Raw genomic sequence first — 27,318 nt, forward strand, 5'->3', positions numbered from 1 at the left:
CTCCAGAGATGGTTTAAATCGGATTCATAAGCTTTTAAGGTAGGCCACACTGATTGCCACGGAATGAGGAACAGGTGAGTGGGAGTGGCCAGGACCCCGGCCAGGTGCGGAACTGGGGAAACACGAGCCGCTCACTTGGAGCTTGACAGAAAAGCATAGCTGGTGGCTAAACATCTGTTAAAAATACGTAGTTCAGATAATATTACTGTAGAAGGGAAAACAGGAAGAGAAACGTCAGAGAATAGAGAGTTATTAGAACACGCAGATGTAAATGATTCAATAAATGGACCTCTCAAATCAGAGTCACCACGAAGATCAGGTTTGTTATCTAACGAGAAGTCAACTTTGTGACTAAAGAATATTATTTACAATAAAATCTGGGAAACGGAAAGAAGCAGTAATGGTAAAGATCTGCACGCCAGGCAAAGATGACACAGACACTTTTGAAATTGAAAAAGCACAGGGTACGATGTGGAGACAAGGTTTATTCATCCAAATGAGGAAGATGGCATCGCAGGGTGAATGTAGACAAGGATTTTCTCTCTGGAAGGCAAACACAAGTAAGGATAGGAAATAATTATTCTGAGAAGTATATAGTATGCATGTCTATAGTACTTAATATTAGAAAAGAGCAACTGACATTAAATTACCGGGAAAGCTTAGATGGTGATGGAGGCGCATCCAACTCGGGGAATGGTTAAACCCTGCTGGGTCTAAGAAAACATGAGGAGTTTTGGTTGGACTGTGAAACCAAAAGCAATCAAGCTCAAGTTAAATAGAACCTTTAGCAGTAATACAGCTGTGGATACCTCCAGATGCTACAGTAGATTTCACTTTGGTGGAAAAGAGAAATGAGGATGAGGAGTTTACTTTAAACCCACGTACAGTACAGAAATATATTTGTGTATAACTGTAAAGAGTATAGAGTAGCTTTTACTTTGACCTGAGTTTAATATCAAAGTAGGGAAACTGATAAATGATGGACTCGCTACACACAGGAGAAATGCTTGTAACCTTATCAGCCACTGGGTTGAAGACACCACACCATTAAGACCAGTCATTTGTTCAGATTCCAGTTCATCATTAGTACGTTTACAATTCAGAAAGTAGACCAGATATATTCATCGAAATCAAACAGCTGGAGAAACGAGGAGACGGGGGAGGAGGAGAGGATGACTTCATGTCTCAGATTTGGGCACACTGGGCCGAAGCGCACACTCTTCATTTCAGGCAAACATTGGAAAGCGTGAGCACTGTGGCGATGAGGCAAAGCAGCTCGTTATATGACACTGTCGGGAAGAAGGAAGACAACGGATTCAAAACCCAAACAGAATCGAACTGAAACTAGATTTAACTGATTTAGAAATAACTCGGGAAATTATCAGGGAATATCTCTTCATCTTAGACAAACGCATTTGTATGATAGGCTCGATCCACATGCCAGACCAGTTGTTGGAGGTAATGCACCGAGCAGCCGCCAATAAACACCAAAGAAGAAGAACTCCAGCTTCCAGAAAGCATCGCGCGCACAGGCTGTTTGTTGTGGCTGCCTCGCGCGCGTCCGCTGGCAGCTGACAGCGAGCGGCTCTGTGGCGCTGCGCGTTGCTTGCGCGTTGCTTGCGCGTTGCTTTCCTAGCTCACTTTGTTTGTTCAGCTCATCCTCGCGGCATCGTGCGCACACTCGCCAACAACACTCCCACTGTTTACTTGTTCGGCGTGTCTTTCTCAGCCGCGGAAAGGTGATGCTGTGCTCAGTGGAGGATTTTATGTCGAGCCAAAGCCATCATGTTTGCAGAACGTTAGTTCAAACTCCCGACATGAAGCACTAGCTACCAGCTGTCTGAGTGCTTGGACCGCTTCCTCTTTCGGGCACCGAGCAGTTGTCGACGATTTCAGGTCGTCTGCGGCTCCATGATGGCGATGTTTAGGAGCTTTGTGTCGGCGAGCTCCCAGCTCCGCCAGCAGCAGCAGCCCAACGGCGGCCCGGGCTCGCTGGCAGCCCCGGCGGAGAGCATCGAGAGCCAGTTCTCCTGCCCCATCTGCCTGGAGGTCTACCACAAACCCGTCAGCATCGCCAGCTGTGCTCACACGTAAAGTAGCCGCTTGTTCTTCTGCTTTCTGCTGTCGTGCGTGGACGTAAATGACCGTGAACGGTCACTTTCATGTCCAGCTGTGGTCTTCTATCGAAGAACACATGTGTGTCTTTACAGCAGCTGACCTGAGTAAGTTTATGTGTCCATCAGCATCCTCTGACGGCACCGAGCCCGAACACGACGATCCGTGCGCGTGCGTGCACGGAGTTTATATGTGCATGCACGCGCACACTTTCAGATGACAGTAAAATGTTTATAAACGGTAACTTATCCATTGTCAGCACTACAAGACTGTCATATTAAACTATAACTGTGCGTGACACCAGTAGGCCCACTGGTGAGCCAAACAAGCAGAAGACCTAGAGTTCAATCTTGGCCTCATCCTCGGGTTGTGCCAGGAACTGGGTTCAAACCAGTTCAGCTACTTGCTGCAGAGAGCAGCTGAAAGCAGATGGAGTGTGCAGTGTTGTTCTCTCACGTTCCCCTCCACACACGTACAAAAGGGTTTAACATGCAGGACCTAAATGCCAGTCGTTTCTATTTTTAAAATGATGGCAACATCCTGTCAGTTTAAGACAAGAATGGATAAATATTTCACTAATCCAGATTTCAGAGTAACGGTCTCCAAAGGTTGAAGTGTACCGACGAGTGTTGGTTCCACACGGGGAGATTACAGGACTCACTGAACAACAACGATCGTCTGCTTTTAAAAACTCAGCTTTTAGGTCACATTTCTGACTTTAATCTCAGAATGGTCAACAATATTTCTTCTCTTGACTTGGTCCTAGTACTCCTTCAGCTCATTTCGTGCTGATGCTCTGTTGACACTCGTGTTTGTGGGAGTTTTCTGGATAAACCCAGTGCTCTGAATCCTTTTCCTTCCTGTCACATTTGCTGGCTCTCAGTTCTTTGATTAAGTTGATTTCTTTTCTTCGCTCCTTCTAAGCTGAACTTTCAGCACGATGTCCCATCATGTGCATCACTCTCTGCAGCTTTGAATAATAATTTTAGATCTTCGGCATCTGGTTGTCATCATCTCTGTTTCTATTTTTGAATAAACTGTGTTAGAGACACACTTGACCTCAGTAAAGGTGGTTTGCAATCTGTTTCTTCCAGCCTTGAAGAGGCTGGTAAAGAGATGTCAGCTCTTTAGTGTGCTGAGACAGAAATCGTTTCAGCAGCGACACAGAAACACAGAATCAAGGCTCATTTTATTTATGTTGTGTCAGCATAAATATCATATAGTCCTGTTTACATCAGGACTGGTTCACTGCTGCTGTCCTGCTGCAGTGACTCAGCGATGCTCCTCTCATGTTATACACTGTGCAGCATATTAGTCTTCGATTATAGTCGACTCATTAACACTCTGTGATGTCCTGGCTGTGAAATATCTGTAGTTTGGTTTATATACCTCCATTAAATAAAATATATTAAATATCCATTAAATTGAATCGAACACAGATTGTATGCTGTGGAGCGTTTGTAGGCCGGGTGAGTCTGCATCTACTCGCTGTAGTCCAGCACAAAGAAGATAGCAGACTGCTCTGCTTCCTGGTCCCAACTCTGGATTGTCACATTTTGGAGGTTTTAATAAAGTTGGACAGATTTTTAGAAGTGAGAGCTGAACGTGTCCCTGCTGCTCTGACTGGGAAAGACCAGAGAAAACCACAAACTCCGACACTGTTTAGTTGCACACTGATTTAATGTTAATACCCGGGTGCCGTTACTACTGACGTGATGTTCTAGCTGAATGCAGTGACAGCATTCACCAAGCATTTATTATTAGCTGAAAATAACAAGCAGTGGAGGAATTTTACAGACCTTTCCATTTATGAATCACCTCAGTACACAAAAAACTCTATTGTGAAGAATAAAAATAATTATCCTGCAGAAAAATGTGTCCCCATGTTCAATCAATTAATGTTAGTGCTTCATATGTTTAAGACTGAGCTCGTTTTAAATACTGTGTATACTGTTTAATGTGCAGCATCATGTTCGTTCAATTCAGTTCATTTGAGTTTTATTTATACAGCAAATCACAACAAAAGTCGCCTCAAGGCGCTTCATAGATACAGAGAAAAACCCAACAATCATATGACCCCCTATGAGCAGCACTTTGGCGACAGTGGGAAGGAAAAACTCCCTTTTAACAGGAAGAAACCTCCAGCAGAACCAGGCTCAGGGAGGGCGGGGCCATCTGCTGTGATTGGTTGGAATGAGAGAAGGAAGACAGGATAAAGACATGCTGTGGAAGAGAGACAGAGGTTAATAACAGATATGATTCAATGCAGAGAGGTCTGTTAACACATAGTGAGTGAAGAAGAAACACCCAGTGCATCATGGGAGCTTAAGTCTATTGCAGCATAACTAAGGGAGGATTCAGGGTCACCTGGTCCAGCCCTAACTATATGCTTTAGCAAAAAGGAAAGTTTGAAGCCTAATCTTGAAAGTAGAGATAGTGTCTGTCTCCTGAATCCAAACTGGAAGCTGGTTCCACAGAAGAGGGGCCTGAAAACTGAAGGCTCTGCCTCCCATTCTACTTTTAAATACTCTGGGAACAAGAAGTAGGCCTGCAGAGCGAGAGCGAAGTGCTCTAATAGGCTGATATGGTACTACAAGGTCATTAAGATAAGATGGGGCCTGATTATTTAAGAGCTTGTATCTTTAAATCAGATGTTTATAGCAGCCGTCTTTTATGTAAACTATTGTTCATGAGCTCATAAACACAGGACTACGTCTTGATTTTTTTAAGTATATTTAAATTGATAGATATGTGTTGAAGTTCTGTGTGCTGGGGTCTGCACTCACTCAGCTGGGCTCTTGTTGACTGTTAGCATGCTGTCTGTGCAGGTTTGTTTAACTTGTTCAGTCCTTGGTCAAGTACAGGAAGGAAGAAGGAAAATGAATAAACAGAAAGAAGAATAGCAACACCCATCTGATCATTAAGTGCTTGAGCCACAAATTTGGATGGTTTCCTTTGGGTTCCTCCGAGTTTTACTGCCACCTGAGCTCAGCTAAATATTTGACAACAGCTTTGAATGAACTGCAAGTGGAACTTCTGTATGTTTTTTCTGTTTTAGTCAGACTGCAAAGCATTGATGAATAAGAGACATGTGACTTTTATGTAATTACCCAGGAAACTTAAAAACAGCCTAATTGTGAAAGAAATCCTTTGAAGATGGATTTAAACGAGAATGACAGTGGAGGAGCCAGCAGCGCTCTGCTGGCCTGAGTAAAGATGTTACCTTTGCTGTTTGCTTTTCCAGGTTTTGTGGGGAGTGTCTGCAGCCCTGTCTCCAGGTGACCTCACCTCTCTGCCCCCTCTGTCGCGTGCCCTTCGACCCCAAGAAGGTGGAGCGGTCCTCCAGTGTGGAGAAGCAGCTGGCTTCATATAAAGCACCCTGTAGGGGTTGTAACAAGAAGGTAGATAATGACTGCTCCAGCAGATAACAGACCCCCACAGTGTTATAAAAATATTATTTGTTGCACAATTCACACTGTGAATGTAAATCTTTTCTTTTTTATTTATAGTCTTTGGCCATTTGTGCAAATTCAACTGTGAAACTGAAAAAGGAAATAAACGTGTCAAAAGTGATAATGGGTGAAATGAAAGTCACTATAAAAATGGACGACAGTCTGAGAATCAGAGTAAGATGAATAGAAGTGAAGAGCAGACTAAACGCCCCCCCTCCATGCAGTGTCACTGTGACTCTTTACATACATGTACAGTCATAACCTCAGGTGTGTGCGTGCTTTCAGGTGGCTCTAGTAAAGATGAGGTCCCACATTGCTTCCTGTTCCAAGGTGCAGGAGCAGATGGCCAACTGTCCCAAGTTTGTTCCTGTGGTGCCCACCTCCCAGCCTATACCAAGGTACCCACACTGCAACCATGTTCATGCAGCACAGCTGATACATGATACTTTAATCACCTCACCTGAATGCAGCCGTTCACACCATCATTTCACTGGATGGATTTGAGGCACTTCTTAGAACCAAGCTCGATATTTTGGATTTTTTAGATCCAAAGAAACCAGTGTGACCAATCAGACCCTGCATTTGGCAGCAAGCACAGTCATACTGCACACTGGTAGTGTAAATAGCAGTGTGCACTAATGCTGTGTTATCTGAGACACTCAGCTAGCTGCTGCTCTGGGTCAGTCAGCTCTCAGTGCCCCACTAACATCCTGAATCGTGGCCACGATTCAGCTTCCACTGCTCGGCCGAGACGTCCTCCCTGCTGCTGCCTGCGCGTGTCAGCTGGAAGGACTCTCAGTTCAGTCCTGTATCAGCGTTATCATCGTTTCATGTCCACTTCATTCTCTTCACAGTGCAGCTTTACACTGCACTACATCACACAGCAAGTCTGGATCTGGAAACGTTTATGGTTTCATGTTTTTATTGCAACACATTCGGTGTGTAACAGCCTCCAGAGGTGTGCGGCTTGATCCAAATGTCGATAGTATCAGAGACACTGCTGCTGTCGCTAAAAGATTAATCAGTACTTTCCTTCTCGAGCCCACTGTGTGTGTTCAATTCATTCATGTTTTGTGTCACGTCTGTTTTATTTACAGCCAATAACACAACTGAAGTTGACACAAACTTCCTGTGTTAACTCAATGCTGTGGAACGTGATAGTGATTCAGTGGCCATGAAGGTGTGTCTCAGAGTGGGACACACTGCTCTGCTGTTAGAGTTCAAAGTGCCTCTATTTTATTTAGCAGTGCTGCTGTCTGCAGCACAAGTGCAGTTTGGTCACACAGTGAAGTGTTGCCAAAGTGCACATGTGTGACCCACAGCTGAGCCTTCCTGATTTGAGAGGCTGTGATCACAGACCTGTAGTGTGAGTGAGTTTGCAGCTCTCAGTGTATTTGTGTAAATGTCACGTTTGTGACTTTTTCCAAATACAAGTTCAAATTTGTTGGACACATTTTCCAACAGCGTAGCTGCCTGTGAGACTGGATACATCTGTACATGTTCAGCTTCACTGTGACACAAATGCACACACGTCGGCCCAGCCTTGTGATAATTTGTGTGTGTGTGTGTCCTTTTATATGCAGCAATATTCCAAACCGGTCAACATTTGTGTGTCCGTTCTGTGGGGCCAGAAACCTGGACCAGCAGGAACTGGTGAAGCACTGTATGGAAAACCATCGTAATGACCCAAACAAAGTGGTGAGATAGTGACGACTGCACCAGACTGTCAAACTGTGTTTGTATCAGGATAACATCAGCACCATCTAGATTATTTCTGGGTGTCAGGAACAGAGTTGCCTTTAATCTGTCCGTGAAACAGCCGCACAAACGTCTCCGGGAATCTTTAGGAAATCTTGGAAAAGTCTTTTCCATTTTGCCTCGGAGTTACAGTTCTGTTCCTGCTCCCACTGAATTCCTCCTGAAGTTACTGAGGTGTTAATGGCTGTAAGGTGTAAGCAGTACAGAACACAGATTTCCAGACTACCACACTCACTAATTTCCTGTTAACACGTGTCGTGTGGCTCATCTCCTTTGTTCGGCTGGATTCCCTCCTCACCTCAGCCCTGTGCAGGCAGCGTGATGGTGCAGTAGTTAGAACTGCTGCTTCTCACCAAGCAGGTTTCTCTGTGTTTGCAGAGGCGCTAAACTAACTGTGTTTGTGCAGTAGATGCAGTAAACACGGCCTATAGTCCAAAGAAAAGCTGGAAGCTCGGTCAGACCAGAGAAGCCTTATATAGAGATGCCAGTTTGCACAGGTTTCTATGAGAAAGCCCACACACACTCATCTAGTTGTTTTATATCCACAGCTTCCTGCCTGCTGCACCTGTGATGTGTGTGTCCTTTAATGGCTGTGTGCTCGTCCCTCCAGGTGTGTCCAGTGTGCTCAGCCATGCCGTGGGGAGACCCCAGCTACAAGAGCTCCAACTTTCTTCAGCATCTTCTCCACAGACACAAGTTCTCATATGACACGTTTGTTGTAAGTCCAGAGGAACCATTGTTCTTTAGAAATGATTTTTTAAAAGAAAAGATTCTTTGTGCAAACACACAAGGACAGAAATTCTGATGTGTGTTTGCGAGCAGTTTGGAAACATGATAATTCACAGTTTCACTACGTTATCCTCAACTATATAACGACTGTATAAAGACTTTATAACGACTGTATAACGACTGTATAACGACTGTATAACGACTGTATAACGACTTTATAACGACTGTATAACGACTGTATGACGACTTTATAACGACTGTATAACGACTGTATGACGACTTTATAACGACTGTATAACGACTTTATAACGACTTTATAACGACTGTATAACGACTTTATAACGACTTTATAACGACTGTATGACGACTTTATAACGACTGTATGACGACTGTATGACGACTGTATGACGACTGTATGACGACTGTATGACGACTTTATAACGACTGTATGACGACTGTATGACGACTGTATGACGACTTTATAACGACTGTATGACGACTGTATGACGACTGTATGACGACTTTATAACGACTGTATGACGACTGTATGACGACTGTATAACGACTGTATGACGACTGTATAACGACTTTATAACGACTGTATGACGACTTTATAACGACTGTATAACGACTTTATAACGACTGTATGACGACTGTATGACGACTGTATGACGACTTTATAACGACTGTATAACGACTGTATAACGACTGTATGACGACTTTATAACGACTGTATGACGACTGTATGACGACTGTATGACGACTTTATAACGACTGTATGACGACTGTATGACGACTGTATGACGACTTTATAACGACTGTATGACGACTGTATGACGACTGTATAACGACTGTATGACGACTGTATAACGACTTTATAACGACTGTATGACGACTTTATAACGACTGTATAACGACTTTATAACGACTGTATGACGACTGTATGACGACTGTATGACGACTTTATAACGACTGTATAACGACTGTATAACGACTGTATGACGACTTTATAACGACTTTATAACGACTGTATAACAACTGTATGACGACTGTATAACGACTGTATGACGACTTTATAACGACTTTATAACGACTGTATAACAACTGTATGACGACTGTATGACGACTGTATAACGACTGTATGACGACTGTATGACGACTTTATGACGACTGTATAACGACTTTATAACGACTGTATAACGACTGTATAACGACTTTATGACGACTGTATAACGACTGTATGACGACTGTATGACGACTTTATAACGACTGTATGACGACTGTATAGCGACTTTATGACGACTGTATGACGACTTTATGACGACTGTATAACGACTGCATAACGACTGTATGACGACTGTATAACGACTGTATGACGACTATATGACGACTTTATGACGACTGTATAACGACTGTATAACGACTGTATGACGACTATATGACGACTATATGACGACTTTATAACGACTGTATAACGACTGTATGACGACTGTATGACGACTGTATAACGACTGTATGACGACTTTATAACGACTGTATGACGACTGTATGACGACTGTATAACGACTGTATGACGACTTTATAACGACTGTATGACGACTGTATGACGACTGTATAACGACTGTATGACGACTTTATAACGACTGTATGACGACTGTATAACGACTGTATGACGACTGTATAACGACTTTATAACGACTGTATGACGACTTTATAACGACTGTATGACGACTGTATGACGACTGTATGACGACTTTATAACGACTGTATGACGACTGTATGACGACTGTATGACGACTTTATAACGACTGTATGACGACTGTATGACGACTGTATGACGACTTTATAACGACTGTATGACGACTGTATGACGACTGTATAACGACTGTATGACGACTGTATAACGACTTTATAACGACTGTATGACGACTTTATAACGACTGTATAACGACTTTATAACGACTGTATGACGACTGTATGACGACTGTATGACGACTTTATAACGACTGTATAACGACTGTATAACGACTGTATGACGACTTTATAACGACTTTATAACGACTGTATAACAACTGTATGACGACTGTATAACGACTGTATGACGACTTTATAACGACTTTATAACGACTGTATAACAACTGTATGACGACTGTATGACGACTGTATAACGACTGTATGACGACTGTATGACGACTTTATGACGACTGTATAACGACTTTATAACGACTGTATAACGACTGTATAACGACTTTATGACGACTGTATAACGACTGTATGACGACTGTATGACGACTTTATAACGACTGTATGACGACTGTATAGCGACTTTATGACGACTGTATGACGACTTTATGACGACTGTATAACGACTGCATAACGACTGTATGACGACTGTATAACGACTGTATGACGACTATATGACGACTTTATGACGACTGTATAACGACTGTATAACGACTGTATGACGACTATATGACGACTATATGACGACTTTATAACGACTGTATAACGACTGTATGACGACTGTATGACGACTGTATAACGACTGTATAACGACTGTATGACGACTTTATAACGACTGTATGACGACTGTATGACGACTGTATAACGACTGTATGACGACTTTATAACGACTGTATGACGACTGTATGACGACTGTATAACGACTGTATGACGACTTTATAACGACTGTATGACGACTGTATAACGACTGTATGACGACTGTATAACGACTTTATAACGACTGTATGACGACTTTATAACGACTGTATAACGACTTTATAACGACTGTATGACGACTGTATGACGACTGTATGACGACTTTATAACGACTTTATAACGACTGTATAACAACTGTATGACGACTGTATGACGACTGTATAACGACTGTATGACGACTGTATGACGACTTTATGACGACTGTATAACGACTTTATAACGACTGTATAACGACTGTATAACGACTTTATGACGACTGTATAACGACTGTATGACGACTGTATGACGACTTTATAACGACTGTATGACGACTGTATAGCGACTTTATGACGACTGTATGACGACTTTATGACGACTGTATAACAACTGCATAACGACTGTATGACGACTGTATAACGACTGTATGACGACTATATGACGACTTTATGACGACTGTATAACGACTGTATAACGACTGTATGACGACTATATGACGACTATATGACGACTTTATAACGACTGTATAACGACTGTATGACGACTGTATGACGACTTTATAACGACTGCATAACGACTGTATGACGACTGTATAACGACTGTATGACGACTGTATAACGACTTTATGACGACTATATGACGACTTTATGACGACTGTATGACGACTTTATGACAACTATATGACGACTTTATGACGACTGTATAACGACTGTATGACGACTTTATGACGACTTTATAACGACTGTATAACGACTGTATGACGACTGTATGACGACTTTATGACAACTATATGACGACTTTATGACAACTGTATAACGACTGTATAACGACTGTATGACGACTGTATGACGACTTTATAACGACTGCATAACGACTGTATGACGACTGTATGACGACTGTATGACGACTATATGACGACTTTATGACGACTGTATAATGACTTTATGACGACTTTATAACGACTGTATAACGACTGTATAACGACTGTATGACGACTTTATAACGACTGCATAACGACTGTATGACGACTGTATAACGACTGTATGACGACTGTATAACGACTTTATGACGACTATATGACGACTTTATGACGACTGTATAACGACTTTATGACGACTGTATGACGACTTTATGACAACTATATGACGACTTTATGACGACTGTATAACGACTGTATGACGACTTTATAACGACTGTATAACGACTGTATGACGACTGTATAACGACTTTATGACGACTATATGACGACTTTATGACGACTGTATAACGACTTTATGACGACTGTATGACGACTTTATGACAACTATATGACGACTTTATGACGACTGTATAACGACTGTATAACGACTGTATGACGACTTTATAACGACTGCATAACGACTGTATGACGACTGTATGACGACTGTATGACGACTGTATAACGACTTTATGACGACTGTATAACGACTGTATAACGACTGTATGACGACTTTATAACGACTTTATGACGACTTTATAACGACTGTATAACGACTTTATAACGACTGTATAACGACTTTATCAGAAACATGTGCTTTTAACCACAGTATGCAGTCATGAAGTGACAAACCAAGTTATAGGGTGGGGCTGCCAAAGTACGTGTACGTATGTGTACATGGCCCCGTACTTTTTGACCAATCGGTGGATGGCACCTAAAGCGCCCTGAGGCAACTGCTGCGTTGATTCGGGGCTGTATTAATAAAGTAAATTGGCACCTTGTGATCAAACTGAAGTGAAGCTGCTGCTGCAGAGTGTGTGCAGCTGGACAGAAACTCTGACTGAAAGAAAAGTAAAACATGATCATTTATAAGAAAACAAAATGAAGAAAAGTGTCTTTGGAGAAATTCAGACTGTAAGGCTGTAAATCCTGACAGTTCAACGATCTGAATCACAGAGCGTCTAAACAAAAGCTCGTTAGACTGGCAGATACATTCGTACAGTAATCAGTGCTTTCTGTATTTGGTCAGGACTACAGCATCGATGAAGAGGCAGCGCTGCAAGCAGCTTTGGCACTATCACTGACTGAAAACTGACCGAGCTCACACCACTGCCCCCTCTGTACTTCTGTTGATCCTTCTGGGAGGTCGAGGCTATCATCCACCCAGCAGACACAGCTGAGCTAGCCTGGTTCATGGAGTGTGTACAGGAGCTCCACCACAGACCACAGCTCCATACACATCCTGAAACATGTTTGTTTTTTAAATAAATTCCAGTCTGCATCTTTGTGCTCCGCCCATCGTCAGCTTCACTTCACAGCTGCAATAAGGATCACTACCTTCCTGAAGACGACACATACTGCTGATGTCAAACCCTCAGAAAGGTCAGGCTTCTGACTGGCTGCTGCTCGAGGTTAGATCTCAGAGAGCCAGTGAACCCAGCAGAGTTCAGCTAACAAACCTTTGCTTGGACGTAATTCTGTGGTAAGCTGCTGGGAAGCCACTGAGTGCTGATCTGCTGGTTATCTGCTCAGCACAGCCACCCCGTGTCCCTCCTGGCAGAGCAGGTCACCTACTAACTGGAAGGTTGGTGGTTCGATCCCCGTCTGCTCCAGTCTGCATGCCAAATACCCTCGGGCAAGGGCCTGGCCCCCGTTGCTCCCCGATGCATCCGTCCGTGTCAGACAGAAAGCACTTACACAGAAGAAAGTGCTTGATGGTGTGAACGAGGCGAGTTTAGAAAGGTGCTCTATAAGGTGCGAGTTTGACGCTCTGTTGAACCTGATGCAGCCAACGTGTTTCTGCAGCTTTGGACACGTCTGTGTTTCCTCTGCATGTAACACGGCCGCAGCACAACCTTCCTGTTGTTTCCTGCACTTTTGTCAGGTTTCGTTTGACAGCTGATGAAATCTTTGAGCAGGTCTGACCTGCGAGCAGAGGAGCGTCAGTGAGCAGCCGATGCTGAGGTTTAATGAACTGTTTTCATTGTTTTGAACGTGGCTGCCATTAGGTCACCATAGCAACCTGAACACAACAGTCGTCGGCGAGTAAAATGAACTGTGATCAGCCCACACGTGATGTAATGTCCACAGACTCAGCTGGACGATGTCAGACATGAATGTCGAGATTTTAAGATGTATCTGCGTTTGAACGTGGTGGAGTGTCTCCAGAATAAACATGTTCCTGCTGGGAGCACGAAATAAAAGTAATGATTCACGAGGTTTCTACAACATTGCCTTCTTTGTACTTTCCTCTATTGCATGTTCCTCTGACGGTGTTTCTGACTGGAGCGCACACGTGTGCAGGTGTTTCCTGTTGCCACGTGAAACTGAAAGCCCGAGTTATCCACCGCCGCTCTCTATCCTGGCTTTTAACCAGGAAGCCTGGCTGTGCAGAACTAACTGACAGCTACAGAGCTGTGTTGGACTGTGGGTTGGTGTCTAGCTGAATTAACCTGAAAAAGATGAATGGTGCTTTTATAAGTCTTGCACGCACGGTGCACCACAGGCTACACTGGCTGTGATTTCAAATTTTGTTTGGTTGCACCAACACACAGCTGGGAAGGTTTTCTGGAGCCTGTTTATTACGTGGTGTTCAGCTTTTTCCTTTAAATACCGATGTATCTGCATCTCTGGTGGCCTCCCAAAATTCTTTGCAGTTTGATGAATCTTCTTCATTTCTCACACTATCTGGCAACAAGTGTGAATTGAATTAGCAGAAGAAGCTGCACGGATGCACAAACAGATGTTTTTTAGTGTTTCTCTCCAGGGTTTCAGGCACTTTGTCCCTGTAACAGCAGCAAAAATCAAAGTTCTGATGAGTCGCTGGAACAGGTCTGTTAAATATTACACACGTATTCTGCTGTGAGCTCTGCCGTCATAGTCAAAGTCAAATGTATTTTTATGGCACATTTAAAACAACGAATGTTGACAAAGGTGCTGCACAATGAAGATCAACACAGGGAGACATGATAAAAGTGGTTTTTTGTCCCGTTTGGTTCTTTAGGCGTCAGAATTGATGTCTGTCCAACAAAGATACCCGACGGATTTACTTTACTTTATGAAATGTTCAAAAACATAATGCACAATGGGAGACGCCATACGTTTGTATGATTTCATAATGTGTGTGTGCCTGACATGTGCGCCTTGTGAGAATTATTATCCAGCTATATTTGTAGCTCATCCATTTCAGTGAAGGCTTCACTGCAGATAACAGGAGCGAGCTGCAGAGACCATCACAGTTTAACATTCTGATCACACATGCTCACCTTCGATGGCTCCTTTTGTTTAATCCTGGGAATATTTGCGCTCGTCTGACTGTCTGGATGAAAGTGGACCCTCCACTTTACTGCTGTCTGTGTTTCAACTCTTACCATGAGAAATGTTTTCATGATGATCTGCTGAGACTGACGAGGACAAAATGATTTACTTTTGGAAACTGTTTGAAACCACTGACGTGGCTCAGGCATGTGTCTGCAGCCTCGCTGGGTGATGAGGTGAGTTCACGAAGTTGAGCTGCCATTAACACAAATAACAATATTGTAATGACCTAGTTTAACCAATAGATGGCAGTCCCTCTGCAGACATGCAGCGCTGCAGTGAAACCAGCATATATTCATGCTGAAGTCCTGTTTGACCCACAGGTGAACTTAGAGAAGATCAGAGGGTCCACAGAAGGTGACGTGGTCATTCACACTCCAATCAGTCGTTTGTTTCCTGTTCTTTCTGGTTTTCCTTGTGATTGTGATAAGAGTGCTTTGTTAGAAGTTTTGGGAACCTGTAACATTACATTTTGTGGTCTCACTTAAAGAGCAACCCCAGTTTATTCAAATTATCTACAGAGAAACGGAGCGTTAAATCGGACTTTCCAGCCGTCTGCTGAATCCTGTGCAGGTCCAGCTGCTTCCTTGCAACACGACCCTGCTTTCAGATGATCGGGTTGGGAACTGTTAGCTGGATTATTGTCGTTGTTGTCCTGCTGTGAAGCCAGGTGGGACTCCCTGGGTGAGCGGTACATCCCAAAGTACCTGCACCCAGTGTTTTAATGTTGGGAGTGTTCAGGGAGCCTGGTTTAATATACATTCAGTAACACACTGAGATAAGACTTAATGGGAAAAACTCCATTATTTTTGCCTGTTTGTCAACAGTTTATCCACACACAGCTGTCCTGAGTGATGACCTTTAACCTGTAATAAAACATTTGTAACTTGATGGCTCGGTCTTTTCCAGGATCACAGGATCACCATTAACAGTGATGAAACACACAGTTTGGGATGTTTTGTTCCAACATGTTAGATCAGATTTCTGCAGAACAGCAAATATGAGAAGATCTTTGGAAGCACAGCGTCCTTCAGTCTACTGTCGGGATCACTGATCCTGTTACAGGACAGACTTTATGCTCTTTGTAAATATAAATGTCACCCCTCTGTATGTGAAACCATATCAGATACAAACTGTTGGAGAGAGACGGGTGTTATAGTCCAAATCTGACATTATTGTTTGAACTTGGAGATTAAAGTGTAATACGCGTGTTTAGACAATGAAGCAGGTTTGTGCATCACCTGTGTCGGACCACCGAGTGTCTTTGCTGTGATGGTAACAGATGATAAAAGGCTATGTGGACAGTGTGTGTAGATGCTGTCACCAGGATTGTCCACATCTGTCTCCTCGCCATCATTTAGGATTTAGAGTTACACAAATATTTACCTTGTTAACATTATTTTGTTATTGTAACAGCACCTGGATCCAGAGGAACATCTGCATCAGGATTCGTTTATATTTTCGTAACAGTATCAACTCATTGTCTCAGTTTATTTTAGTTTGAGATTTTAATGCATTTGTCATGTCAGGTTTGGACATGGCTGAATGTGGCGCACACTGTTTGATTTGAATAAAATTCACTTCTTAACCGTAGTTTTTCCAGTGTGATTTACATTGTAAGATGAATACTGCAACCCTTAATTACATAAGACTGTTGATAAATTAATGCTGTGAGAGGGAAGAACGTCCTGCTAACAAGAAGAGAGACCTCCACCAGAACGACGCGTACAGACGTTAAACTACAAGACAGAAAACAGAAGAGCACAACGAAGCCTCAGAGTCACCTGATCGACGGTTTTATTTACATTCATTAGAGACTTTATGCCCCAGTCATCCTTAATGTTCAATAAAGTTATATTTCCCCTAAAGGTTGGAAAAGTTTCATATTCATTTTAGAAATTTTATTTAAAATGATCAATTTTTTAATAAAATGATTAAAGTCATGAAGAGACATTTCTTGCAAAAGGGTTTGAACAAAGATGATTGGGAACATGGCTTATTAACTTTACTTGTACTAAAAAATCAGTGATTATTGTAAAAGTAACTAAGCTTGGATACATATGATTACGTTGTGGGGGGGGAATAGTGTAGGACGAGCTTTTAGACATGAGCAAAGGCCCACTTTTATACAAAATATACTCGGTTCTGTCATGAGGACTCAAATGGCACTGAATGGTTGGAATTACCCGTTTGTCCTTGAACAAACATCACACTTTACTTCCTGTTATAGTTGTCATCTTTTGATTTTGAGGTGCCCAGCAACAATCTTTGAAATTGCTCCATTGAGAGCTGTCCTCTTTCTGCCCACTTTAACAACCTGTGTGAAGGCAGAACAGGATCTGTTAGTACTGAAGAGTAACCTGAATGATCAGTTGGGAATATTTAGACCTATTTTACATCAAAATGGAGGCTTTCTATTGGGCAACCAACAGATGCTCTGAGGTGTCCTAGCCGTGTAGGGCGGAGCTGGTGTTAGCTACATTAGGACAAGAAGTGTCTGTGCTGCTGGTGTCAGAAAATCTTAGAAGAGCGTGTGATGAAACCCAACACATAAAACGATAAGCAACAGTCTGGGTACTTTGGGGAATAAGACATCTGTGATGACCAAACACATACAGCTGTAGAACACCCGCCCACAAGGCACACAGAAGCCCCGCCTACAAGACACGTCCAAAAGACACATTAACATACAGAGCTGTACAAGAGCCGCCCACAAATGACACACAGCCAGTGTTGGTCAAGTTACTTGAAAAAAGTAATCAGTAACTAATTACTGATTACTTCCCCCAGAAAGTAATCCAGTTACTTTACTGATTACTTATTTTCAAAAGTAATTAATTACTTAGTTACTTAGTTACTTTTTAAAAACACGATTTACAACCTGAATAGGTGATAAAGTGATAGATCTTTCAGCCCAATTCTACTTTTTCTGCATAATCCATCATACAAAATGTAATCAAATGGAAACGTCTCTTTTTAAAACTTGTTTTATTAGTTTTAATCTTTTAACTTTATGCATCAAGCAAAAATTTAATTATATGCAACATTCTCTGACTGGAAGAAATTAGTTTAACATTTAAACCTATTTTCTGCACATTCCAGCTCATAAAATAAAATATTTGTGTGTTTACACTCAGTCTTTCAAATAGATGCAAGTAAAACACAGCAGAAAATAAATAAAGTCAAAGACTCAGCGGTCCTGTTGCTCTATTTTCACCTGTAAAGCAGGAGTGGGGCAGGCGGAGGTTTACCCTGGTGCAGGTGTGCCGCGGTCAGTGGAAGAATCCGCGAGTTTCTCTGTGAGTTTCCCATTACGTCGTAGCTACTCGGTGCTTGTTGGAAGTTTAGGGGTTTTTTCGCTGTAAAAAGAAGTTTTCTTCCCACGCACAGCGGGCACTAATGTTTTTGTCTCTTTTTATGGAATCAAACTCAAAGTAAGGTCAGTACTTCCACGCTTTAAACGCTGCACGCTCATACTCTCTCTGCACTCGATATGTGATCCACTGTTGATCTGCACACAGCTGTCGTCACGAACGGCGCACTCGCTTACGTCACTGTCGTGAGACATTCTCACAAAAAATCACGGTTTTAGTAACGCAGTAACGCAGCGTTCCTACGGGAAAGTAACGGTAATCTAATTACCGTTTTTGCAATAGTAATCCCTTACTTTACTCATTACTTGAAAAAAGTAATCAGATTACAGTAACGTGTTACTGTACTTGTACTTGTACTTGTTACTTGCACATCAGGTTCTTTCACACAGCTCACACAGGATTCCCCGAGTTTCTGACTGTTGTTTGTTTTCCTGTTTTTACGTATCCTATATTATCTGTTCTCATTTCTTCACTACATAACGTTTGATCTGTGATGTGGTTTTTTAAATGAACAAAACATTGCTGTTAGAGTTTTGGCATTTCAAAGACAGTAATGTAGGTCCAGTGATGTTAGCTGTAAGTCTAACGAGGCTTTAGAAAGAACCTTCTTCCACCTCATTCTGAGCCCAGAACGTTTGGTGTTCTCTTAGCCTCCGAGCTACATGTTTGCACTCTAATTGTTATGCTATATGAATTCGGGCTGTGCATTCACGGCCTAACCATGAGCCAAACAAATGCTGATCAGTTTTTCATACATTTTGACTGAAATGTGAAGAGGATGTAAACAGATCTGAGGCTCTTTGCCATCATTTCATTGGCTGTTTCTCAGGGTTTAAGTTTATCATGCTAAATGTTTTATAAGAAACTTCCCAGAAAACAACATTTTTATATTTGCATCACATTTATGATCCAGTTCTTCAAGAAACATGACACCAGGGTTTGTATGATATACATCCTGAAGCCCAAAGTCTAAACGCAGCATCTGATTCTTGTTGGGTGAAAACCTGGTGATGCCACATTGAAGTATTTTGTGGGGTAATTCTTTTAACTTGTTTCTCGTGTCATATTAAATTTTTCTTGTATGACAAACTGGTTTGAAGTGCTTTTGCAGTTACATGTATGAGACATAAAAACATAGAAAGAGGTTGTTTTAGAGCATACGTTTCCACATGGGCCCAATATTTGCTCTTTAAATAAAACAGAATGGCCCTTAATGGACAGAGCAACAATGTAGAGTAGTAAGGTGAGAAGGATAAAATGGGAACGTTTGATGTGACGCTGCAGGTGTGATTGCAGTCACACTGATGAAGGGTGCAGATGCAGGACGATGATTCGTTTATGACTCAACACCAAATTAAAAGAAAAGCCGGAGCAACAGGAGACAAACTGTTGTCACAGGTTCCTGCGAGCTGGGTCTGGATATGTTTATGTATACATCCTTGTCCTTAAGCAGTTCTCCTACTTATATGTATATGCAAGTATATTTACTATATTGAGTAAACATAATTTACATTTGATGGGGGTGTCGCGAAATCGATCAATGCAGAGCAGTGAGACAAACCACGGAGGCCCCAGAGAAGTGCAATCAAACGATGAGTTTATTTACCAGGAGAAAACATCAGCACATGTCCTCTGACCAAAATACATGTTGTGGATACTTATAAAGCAGTGGGGTACACGCCCCCCCACGGCGTCAATGACAGATTAAAATAGGTTCCAGACATTAGTCACAGTTAATCGTACATCTTTAATAGCTATAAGCAGACATAGAACTTCTCTTTTCTATAACACCGTCCATACAAGGTAGTAAACTTCAAGCCCTCAGGGTCTCTGAGGCTAATTATTGACTCAAATGAGTTAAGGCCTCAGGCCGGACACATTCCTAGATTATATGTATTATATGTACTGTAAGCATGTATGCAGTCATCCTTCTATGTTCTAGTTTCCCTCAGCATGGATCACCTGGACAGTCACGCCAGTGAAGCTTAAAACCTTTAATGAACCGAACATCAACTCGAAATAAGCACAGATATGCAATGTGCATAAAATACTTCTGGCTGTACCTGTAATAAAAGTTATCATAATAAAAGGATCCTCAAATGGACATCTTCAATAAACAGCTGTAATGCAGTATCAATACTGTGAGAAATATTATTAAGTGGAATGATGCTGTAAAGAATGTTATTAATGCAGTTATAATGATGCAGGTTATACGGCAGCAATAAAAGAATTTCTGTATCTCCACAAGGGACATCCTGTTCCTTTCACTGCAGTACATTTCTACCGTGTAAACCTTTATTTGTGTTCTCAGGATCAAAATAAAGTGGTTACATTTTGAGATTACCTGGTTACATCTTTGTGTTGTGGGTTAGTTTTTGCAGTAAATTTTGGGTGTACATCCTGTGAATGGACATCCTGTGTTATATGATCTCATCACAGACGTCACCTTGTACATTTGAAAATGAGAAAGCATCCTGCCTCCTGATGTCAGCAGAGTTAGCGACACCGGCCGATACGTTCTCCTCACAGTAGAAAAATAAAGAGACTGTTTGGAGCTGTTACAGGAGACTGTGTTACACTTCAGAAAAATAAGATTTCATGTCACAGTGCTGCAAGCTTGCTTTCCTTCTTGATGGTGCGTACGTATTCACAGCCATAGGACTATTCTGCCTGGCACTTATGTCTTGCCCAGTCTGGTCTGATTGTGGCATTCACCTTGTACTTGGCCGGCTGCAGGACCACTCCGAACTTTCCCTCCAGACTTGGCAGATCATGGCCTGGTGGGACAGTCAGAGTGAAGCGCTGCAGGATCCAGGACAGGAAGAGAAAGAGCTCCATCTTGGCCAAGGCCTCACCTAGACATACTCTCAGCCCAGCACCGAAGGGCAGGTAGCTGGGTGATGGGATCGTCAGTCCTGTGCCTTCACTATTCAAGAACCGGCCTGCAGAGCAACAACAACAGGTTTCACCAGCTGGGATGGTCACAGAAGCTAAACTAAAAGAACTGTCAGATCCAGCCTGTATACATATGTTGGTTCAGGATTTCATGTATTTGTCTCGATCTTAAAACAGTGGCGGTGAATCAAACGGGAACAAGACTCCAGGTATCCCCTAAGGTGAGGGTTTCCTGGTGAGACACTGACTTGCTGCTATTAGAGTCCTTTCTCCTTGGACTTTCAGATTCCTTGGAGAATTTGAAAGTCCAAAAATTATCGTTTGATGCATGCTCAATGCTGCAGCTGGGATAGGCTCCAGCGCCCCCCGCGACCCTGAAAAGGATAAGCGGAAGCGAATGGATGGATGGATGGCATGCTCAATGATCCAGGTAAGTAAATCCCCAAACGTTGATTCTGTTCATCTGGACGTGGCCGTTTTTTTAGTGGGAGAAACGTTTCGTCACTCATCCAGGTGACTTCTTCAACCCAAAAACCATCAAAAACAGGGTGTTTGTCGGGTCTTTAACATACAATTCAAAGCACCCTGATGTCACTGTTATTGTGTATTAACTTAAGTAGCCAAAAGCCATAACAATGATAGGAGCCAGAGACAGTGTCTGCCTTTCTATCACCATTAATCATCCTTGACTGAGGGAAGAAACCAAACAGACGTTTGCCTCAGAGAATAAAATCAGTTTCCATAACTGGATATTAAACTGTGGACAGATGTTTGCTCTTACCAGGGTCAAACCGCTCTGGGTTCTTCCACTCCTTCTCGTCATGGTGCAGAGCCCACAGGTTGATAATGACTCGAGTTCCCTTCCTCACTGTGAAATCTCCAAGGCTACAGAGACAAGAGCTCCCAGTTCACTCATGGGATTGACAATGGTGTTTGTGCATCAGGTAAATGTATTTTTAAGACTTCATTCAGAAACAGAAGATCCCAGATCAGTCCTACTTGTCAGTACAGAGCAGTAAGCTTCCTGTCCTAATAAACAGCCTGGTCACTTTTCACAGAAGTGTGTCATTTTAATAGATCGACGCAGTCAGCAGTCACCTCTGCTGTGTGTCAACATGGCTTTATTAAATGGGTGAACTCAGTGAGCATCGCTGTACCTGGTGTCACAGAGAGCCACGTGGGGGATGAGTAGAGGTGCCACGGGGCGAATCCGTAATAACTCCCTAATGGTGGCCTCCAGATAGGGCAGACTGCCTCGGTCGGTGAGTTTAGGAGAGCGGCTGTCACCCACCGTCCTGTCCAGCTCATCCTGGATACGTCTTTGCACCTAAACATGAAGCAGTAGAGTCACTGTGCATCGGAGATGCTCTTTAACAGCTTCACACACTCAGGATTCACACGTTTTTCTCTGTTGCATTTGATTAGAATCAATAAAAATATTATTCCCATTGGCTGCTGCAAGTTGGACATTAATGGGAATAAAGGGCGTGGCATGCTACTACACAAGTTCAGATTAACATCACTTACGTGTTGTGAGACTCGGCATGTTTTCATATGTGTGCTTTCACATTCACACTCCGGGCAGGTGAGTAACCTGATCTGCAGCTGCAGCCACCTGGAGTCTGTATGCTTCATTCAGCTGTGGTTTTCTTGCAGCTTCACAACAACTGACTTTATTAATGACTTTGTGTGTGTTGATGATGTTGCATAGGTATAGTTTGTAAAAAGATGCTTAAACTTAATTAGATTCAGAGTTTTAAACATGTTTTAGACCACAGACAGAGAGGAGGAGAAGGGTCGTTTTCATCAGACATCTTTGAAACCCACGCCACGCGCCTCGTGGAAACACTGCTGCTGATCGAGCCTTACCTCTGGGTGATGAATCAGGTACGTTATGGCCCATTTGAGCACAGTGGTAGTGGTTTCCACGCCAGCGCCAAAGATGTCTCCCACTGTCATGAGAATGTGGTCATCACTCAGGCCCACGGACTCTGCACTTATCTCTGATGTGTTGTTGTTCTCCGCACTGCGCTTGGCTCTTAGCAGAGCGTCTATCAGGTCTCTCTGCACGTGGTCGCTGTAATTCACCTGTGAGGGAGCAGCATGTCAGCGTACAGAACGCTTTGTATTTATTTAGCAAAGCAACCTAATGTGACCGCTGTAGTCAAGTATGTCTCCGTGTGATAATGTCCACCATCTCACAGCTGCACAGGATCACAGCTCTACTACAACATTGTGGTTTTTCTGCCTCAAATGTTGCCGATGCATTTGTACAAATGAAAGGAACCAAGTATGTGGTATAAGGTACGGGGCACATGACTAAGAGAGCAGTTTGTACTGTACACTACCTTTAAATTTCAAACACTAATGGCCCCGTGGTTAAAGGGTTACCTTGTGTTCATCAAATTTCTTCTGTAGAAGTTTGTCTCTCATGGAAACACAGTGTTTCAGGAGACGTAGGTCTGCATTAGGAAAGATCTGTGATAAAGACAAAAACAGCCTGATAAACATCACGGTCCAACTGTCACCTTCTTGCTCATCGCTCACAATGTGCTGCGAGAGCTCGATCGTGCTAGCATCATTATAAACATGCACTGCAAATGTGTGTGGATCAGACACTCTTCACATTCTTTCACCATAGATTCTAAGCAACACCAGAGTGGCAGTAATCCCACTAAGGAAACGCAACGAGGCGGCCTTTATCTTTCTGTTGATTGCCTACATTTACACTGCGGTCTGATTGTTTCTGCTCTGAGTTCTTGCTGCTTACCTGCAGCCAGGGGAAAATGTCCACCAGGCTGTCTTTGGCCACAGTGTCCACAATGCCCTGGCTGTACTGCAGCATATTCTCAAACTCTGGGTCGCCTCGGCAGTAGGACGAGTTGAAGCAGAGAGAGCAGATAACATTGGTGACGGCGCGAGTCAGCTCGGGAGAAAGATCCAGGGCCAGCCCCACGTCTGCTGCCTCTGACAGCACGGAGCACAGAGACTGGGCCTCTGCACAAACTGGGCAAGACAAAGTTCATTACCTTACATATTTATCATACTTAGAAACACTACAGCAGATATTACTGCATTTGGAGCATTTGAAATCTCTCTGTACACACACACACACACACACACACACACACACACGCACACACACACACACACACACAGACACACACACACACAGACACACACACACACACACACACACACACACACACAGTTTCCTACTGTTGCCAAACTTTTGTTGTGAGCTCTATATAAATAAACGTTATTGTTTCTCTTTATTATTTTCATTGTGCTAGAGTAGAATGAGAGTAGAATGAGAGTAGAATGAGAGTAGAATGAGAGTAGAATGAGAGTAGAACGACCAATCACTTTGTAAAAACAGGTCCTTTCCACCTGCTGACTGATCATTGCATTAGATATTTCTCTTTAACTTAAATCTATGCTTAAATGCTTTGAAGAGTAAAAAAAGTCCTCGAGTGTGTTCGTTTAAATGAGTGCGTCTGCCTGTTGTGATTTATTGCTGCTGATCTGCCTGCCATACGCAGTCTCACATGAGAGAGTGGTATCAAACTAGAGGAGTGAACTGTACTCACTGGTCTTCTCAATAGAGGCACAGCCTTCTCCAAACATGCACAGGGCTGCGTGGACTATCTTCCTGTGGAACTTCCACGTAGCACTGTAGTCTCCAAATGCAATGTCCTTCCCATCTTTAGTCAGAATATCTGTAGTTACCTTCATCACAAACACGACATGATGGAAACCAATCCAAAAAACAACCAAACAGAACAGGACATTTAGGAGAGAGTTATACCCACAGTTCTAGGTCTTCCTGCAAACGTCTTTCCCTTCTTGAGCAAGACTTCTTTGGCGTGCACATGATGGTTGACGACAATCACGCTGTGGGAGCCCATCATCAGCGAGTATGTTTGTCCGTATTTTACCTGCAGTTCTTTGAAAAGCACATGTGGTTGTAATTCACTCTGCAGGCTCAGCAGGCTGCCAATGAGTGGTAGTGCAGGGAGGTGTGGCGGCTCCCTAGAACCATGTGCAGACATCCTGAACTTGAACTGCAGTGCTAACAAAGTGAGGCCCACCAACATGAACACACACAGATACCAAAACCAAGCCATATCAGTGACAGAGGCGCTTGGTTCAACAGAGCTGAAACATCCCAGGAAATATCTGTTCAAGGTTTCCCAACCACTGCGGAGCGCTGCTTTTATGCAGCAACTTCAAGGCCAGGTCCTTGAATCTGTAGGACTGTGACAACTCAAACAAGATAAGATGACACTCAGTCTTTCTAGAACTACACAAGATGCTGTAAAAGTGTAGAAAAGAACAGGACAGGACAGAACAGGAATAGAATAGAACAGAATAGAACACAGCAAAATCTCCAGTGTTAAATTAACACTTTTGACAGTGTTATATGTTTAAAAGTAACCTAGTCAGTTTTGAAGATTAACAAAGACTAACACTGAGCAGTGCTGGTTTTCTAACACTGGAATATTTCTAACATTTTGAGTTATTTTCCAGTGTTAGAAAACCAGCACTGCTCAGTGTTAGTCTTTGTTAATCTTCAAAACTGACTAGGTTACTTTTAAACATATAACACTGTCAAAAGTGTTAATTTAACACTGGAGATTTTGCTGTGAACAGAACAGAATAGAACAGAATAGAATAGAACAGAACAGAACAGAACAGAATAGAATAGAACAGAATAGAATAGAATAGAACAGAACAGAACAGAACAGAACAGAATAGAATAGAACAGAACAAAACAGAACAGAATAGAACAGAATAGAATAGAACAGAACAGAACAGAACAGAACAGAATAGAATAGAACAGAATAGAATAGAACAGAACAGAACAGAACAGAACAGAACAGAACAGAACAGAATAGAATAGAATAGAACAGAACAAAACAGAACAGAATAGAACAGAATAGAATAGAACAGAACAGAACAGAACAGAATAGAATAGAACAGAATAGAACAGAATAGAATAGAACAGAACAGAACAGAACAGAATAGAATAGAACAGAACAAAACAGAACAGAATAGAACAGAATAGAATAGAACAGAACAAAACAGAACAGAATAGAACAGAATAGAATAGAACAGAACAGAACAGAACAGAATAGAATAGAACAGAATAGAATAGAATAGAACAGAACAAAACAGAACAGAATAGAACAGAATAGAATAGAATAGAACAAAACAGAACAGAATAGAACAGAATAGAATAGAACAGAACAGAACAGAATAGAATAGAACAGAATAGAATAGAATAGAACAGAACAGAATAGAACAGAATAGAATAGAATAGAATAGAATAGAACAGAACAGAACAGAATAGAATAGAACAGAACAAAACAGAACAGAATAGAACAGAATAGAATAGAACAGAACAGAACAGAACAGAATAGAATAGAACAGAACAGAATAGAATAGAACAGAACAAAACAGAACAGAATAGAATAGAACAGAACAGAACAGAACAGAATAGAACAGAACAGAACAGAACAGAACAGAACAGAATAGAATAGAACAGAATAGAATAGAACAGAATAGAACAGAACAGAATAGAATAGAACAGAACAGAACAGAATAGAATAGAACAGAACAGAATAGAACAGAATAGAATAGAATAGAATAGAACAGAACAGAACAGAATAGAATAGAACAGAACAAAACAGAACAGAATAGAATAGAACAGAACAGAACAGAACAGAATAGAACAGAATAGAATAGAATAGAATAGAACAGAACAGAACAGAATAGAATAGAACAGAACAGAATAGAACAGAATAGAATAGAACAGAACAGAACAGAATAGAATAGAATAGAATAGAATAGAATAGAACAGAACAGAACAGAACAGAATAGAATAGAACAGAACAAAACAGAACAGAATAGAACAGAATAGAATAGAACAGAACAGAATAGAACAGAATAGAATAGAATAGAATAGAACAGAACAGAACAGAATAGAATAGAACAGAACAAAACAGAACAGAATAGAACAGAATAG

At 42.1% G+C, this 27,318-nt stretch overlaps 2 protein-coding genes and 1 long non-coding RNA gene across 8 annotated transcripts; 1 reads left to right on the forward strand and 2 right to left on the reverse strand.

Moving 5' to 3' along the window:
• Positions 1-21: 21 nt before the first annotated feature.
• Positions 22-2,285, reverse strand: LOC147315416 (uncharacterized). 4 transcript variants are annotated; one of them, XR_015124344.1, is made up of 4 exons: positions 1,015-2,285; positions 810-833; positions 651-713; positions 22-543 (listed from the first exon to the last, which is right to left on the reverse strand). It is a non-coding gene; the product is annotated as an uncharacterized LOC147315416 (long non-coding RNA). The 4 variants fall into 4 exon arrangements; XR_015124342.1 differs by lacking the exon at positions 810-833 and having other exon boundaries at positions 1,642-2,285; XR_015124343.1 differs by lacking the exon at positions 810-833.
• rnf166 (ring finger protein 166) lies at positions 1,515-13,932 on the forward strand. Of its 3 annotated transcripts, XM_086258219.1 has the most exons (7): positions 1,519-2,090; positions 5,360-5,516; positions 5,625-5,741; positions 5,853-5,965; positions 7,151-7,265; positions 7,936-8,043; positions 12,734-13,932. In XM_086258219.1, the coding sequence occupies exons 1-7, from the start codon at positions 1,912-1,914 to the stop codon at positions 12,797-12,799; spliced, it is 855 nt and encodes a 284-aa protein (XP_086114345.1). In that variant the 5' UTR covers positions 1,519-1,911; the 3' UTR covers positions 12,800-13,932. The 3 variants fall into 3 exon arrangements, with proteins under 3 accessions (XP_086114347.1, XP_086114345.1, XP_086114346.1); XM_086258221.1 differs by lacking the exon at positions 7,151-7,265 and having other exon boundaries at positions 1,515-2,090; XM_086258220.1 differs by lacking the exon at positions 5,625-5,741 and having other exon boundaries at positions 1,526-2,090.
• A 6,043-nt stretch (positions 13,933-19,975) lies between these two features.
• cyp17a1 (cytochrome P450, family 17, subfamily A, polypeptide 1) lies at positions 19,976-25,501 on the reverse strand. The gene is made up of 8 exons (XM_086258214.1): positions 25,103-25,501; positions 24,881-25,019; positions 24,061-24,296; positions 23,682-23,768; positions 23,160-23,378; positions 22,448-22,617; positions 22,072-22,175; positions 19,976-21,337 (listed from the first exon to the last, which is right to left on the reverse strand). The coding sequence occupies exons 1-8, from the start codon at positions 25,415-25,417 to the stop codon at positions 21,057-21,059; spliced, it is 1,551 nt and encodes a 516-aa protein (XP_086114340.1). The 5' UTR covers positions 25,418-25,501; the 3' UTR covers positions 19,976-21,056.
• Positions 25,502-27,318: the final 1,817 nt, after the last annotated feature.

This window comes from Aulonocara sp. 'chitande type north' Nkhata Bay, linkage group LG13, assembly GCF_057382095.1.
Source record: "Aulonocara sp. 'chitande type north' Nkhata Bay isolate Kocher_YH1m ecotype deep benthic linkage group LG13, A_spYH_male_GT1.1, whole genome shotgun sequence".
Classification (NCBI taxonomy): domain Eukaryota; kingdom Metazoa; phylum Chordata; class Actinopteri; order Cichliformes; family Cichlidae; genus Aulonocara; species Aulonocara sp. 'chitande type north' Nkhata Bay.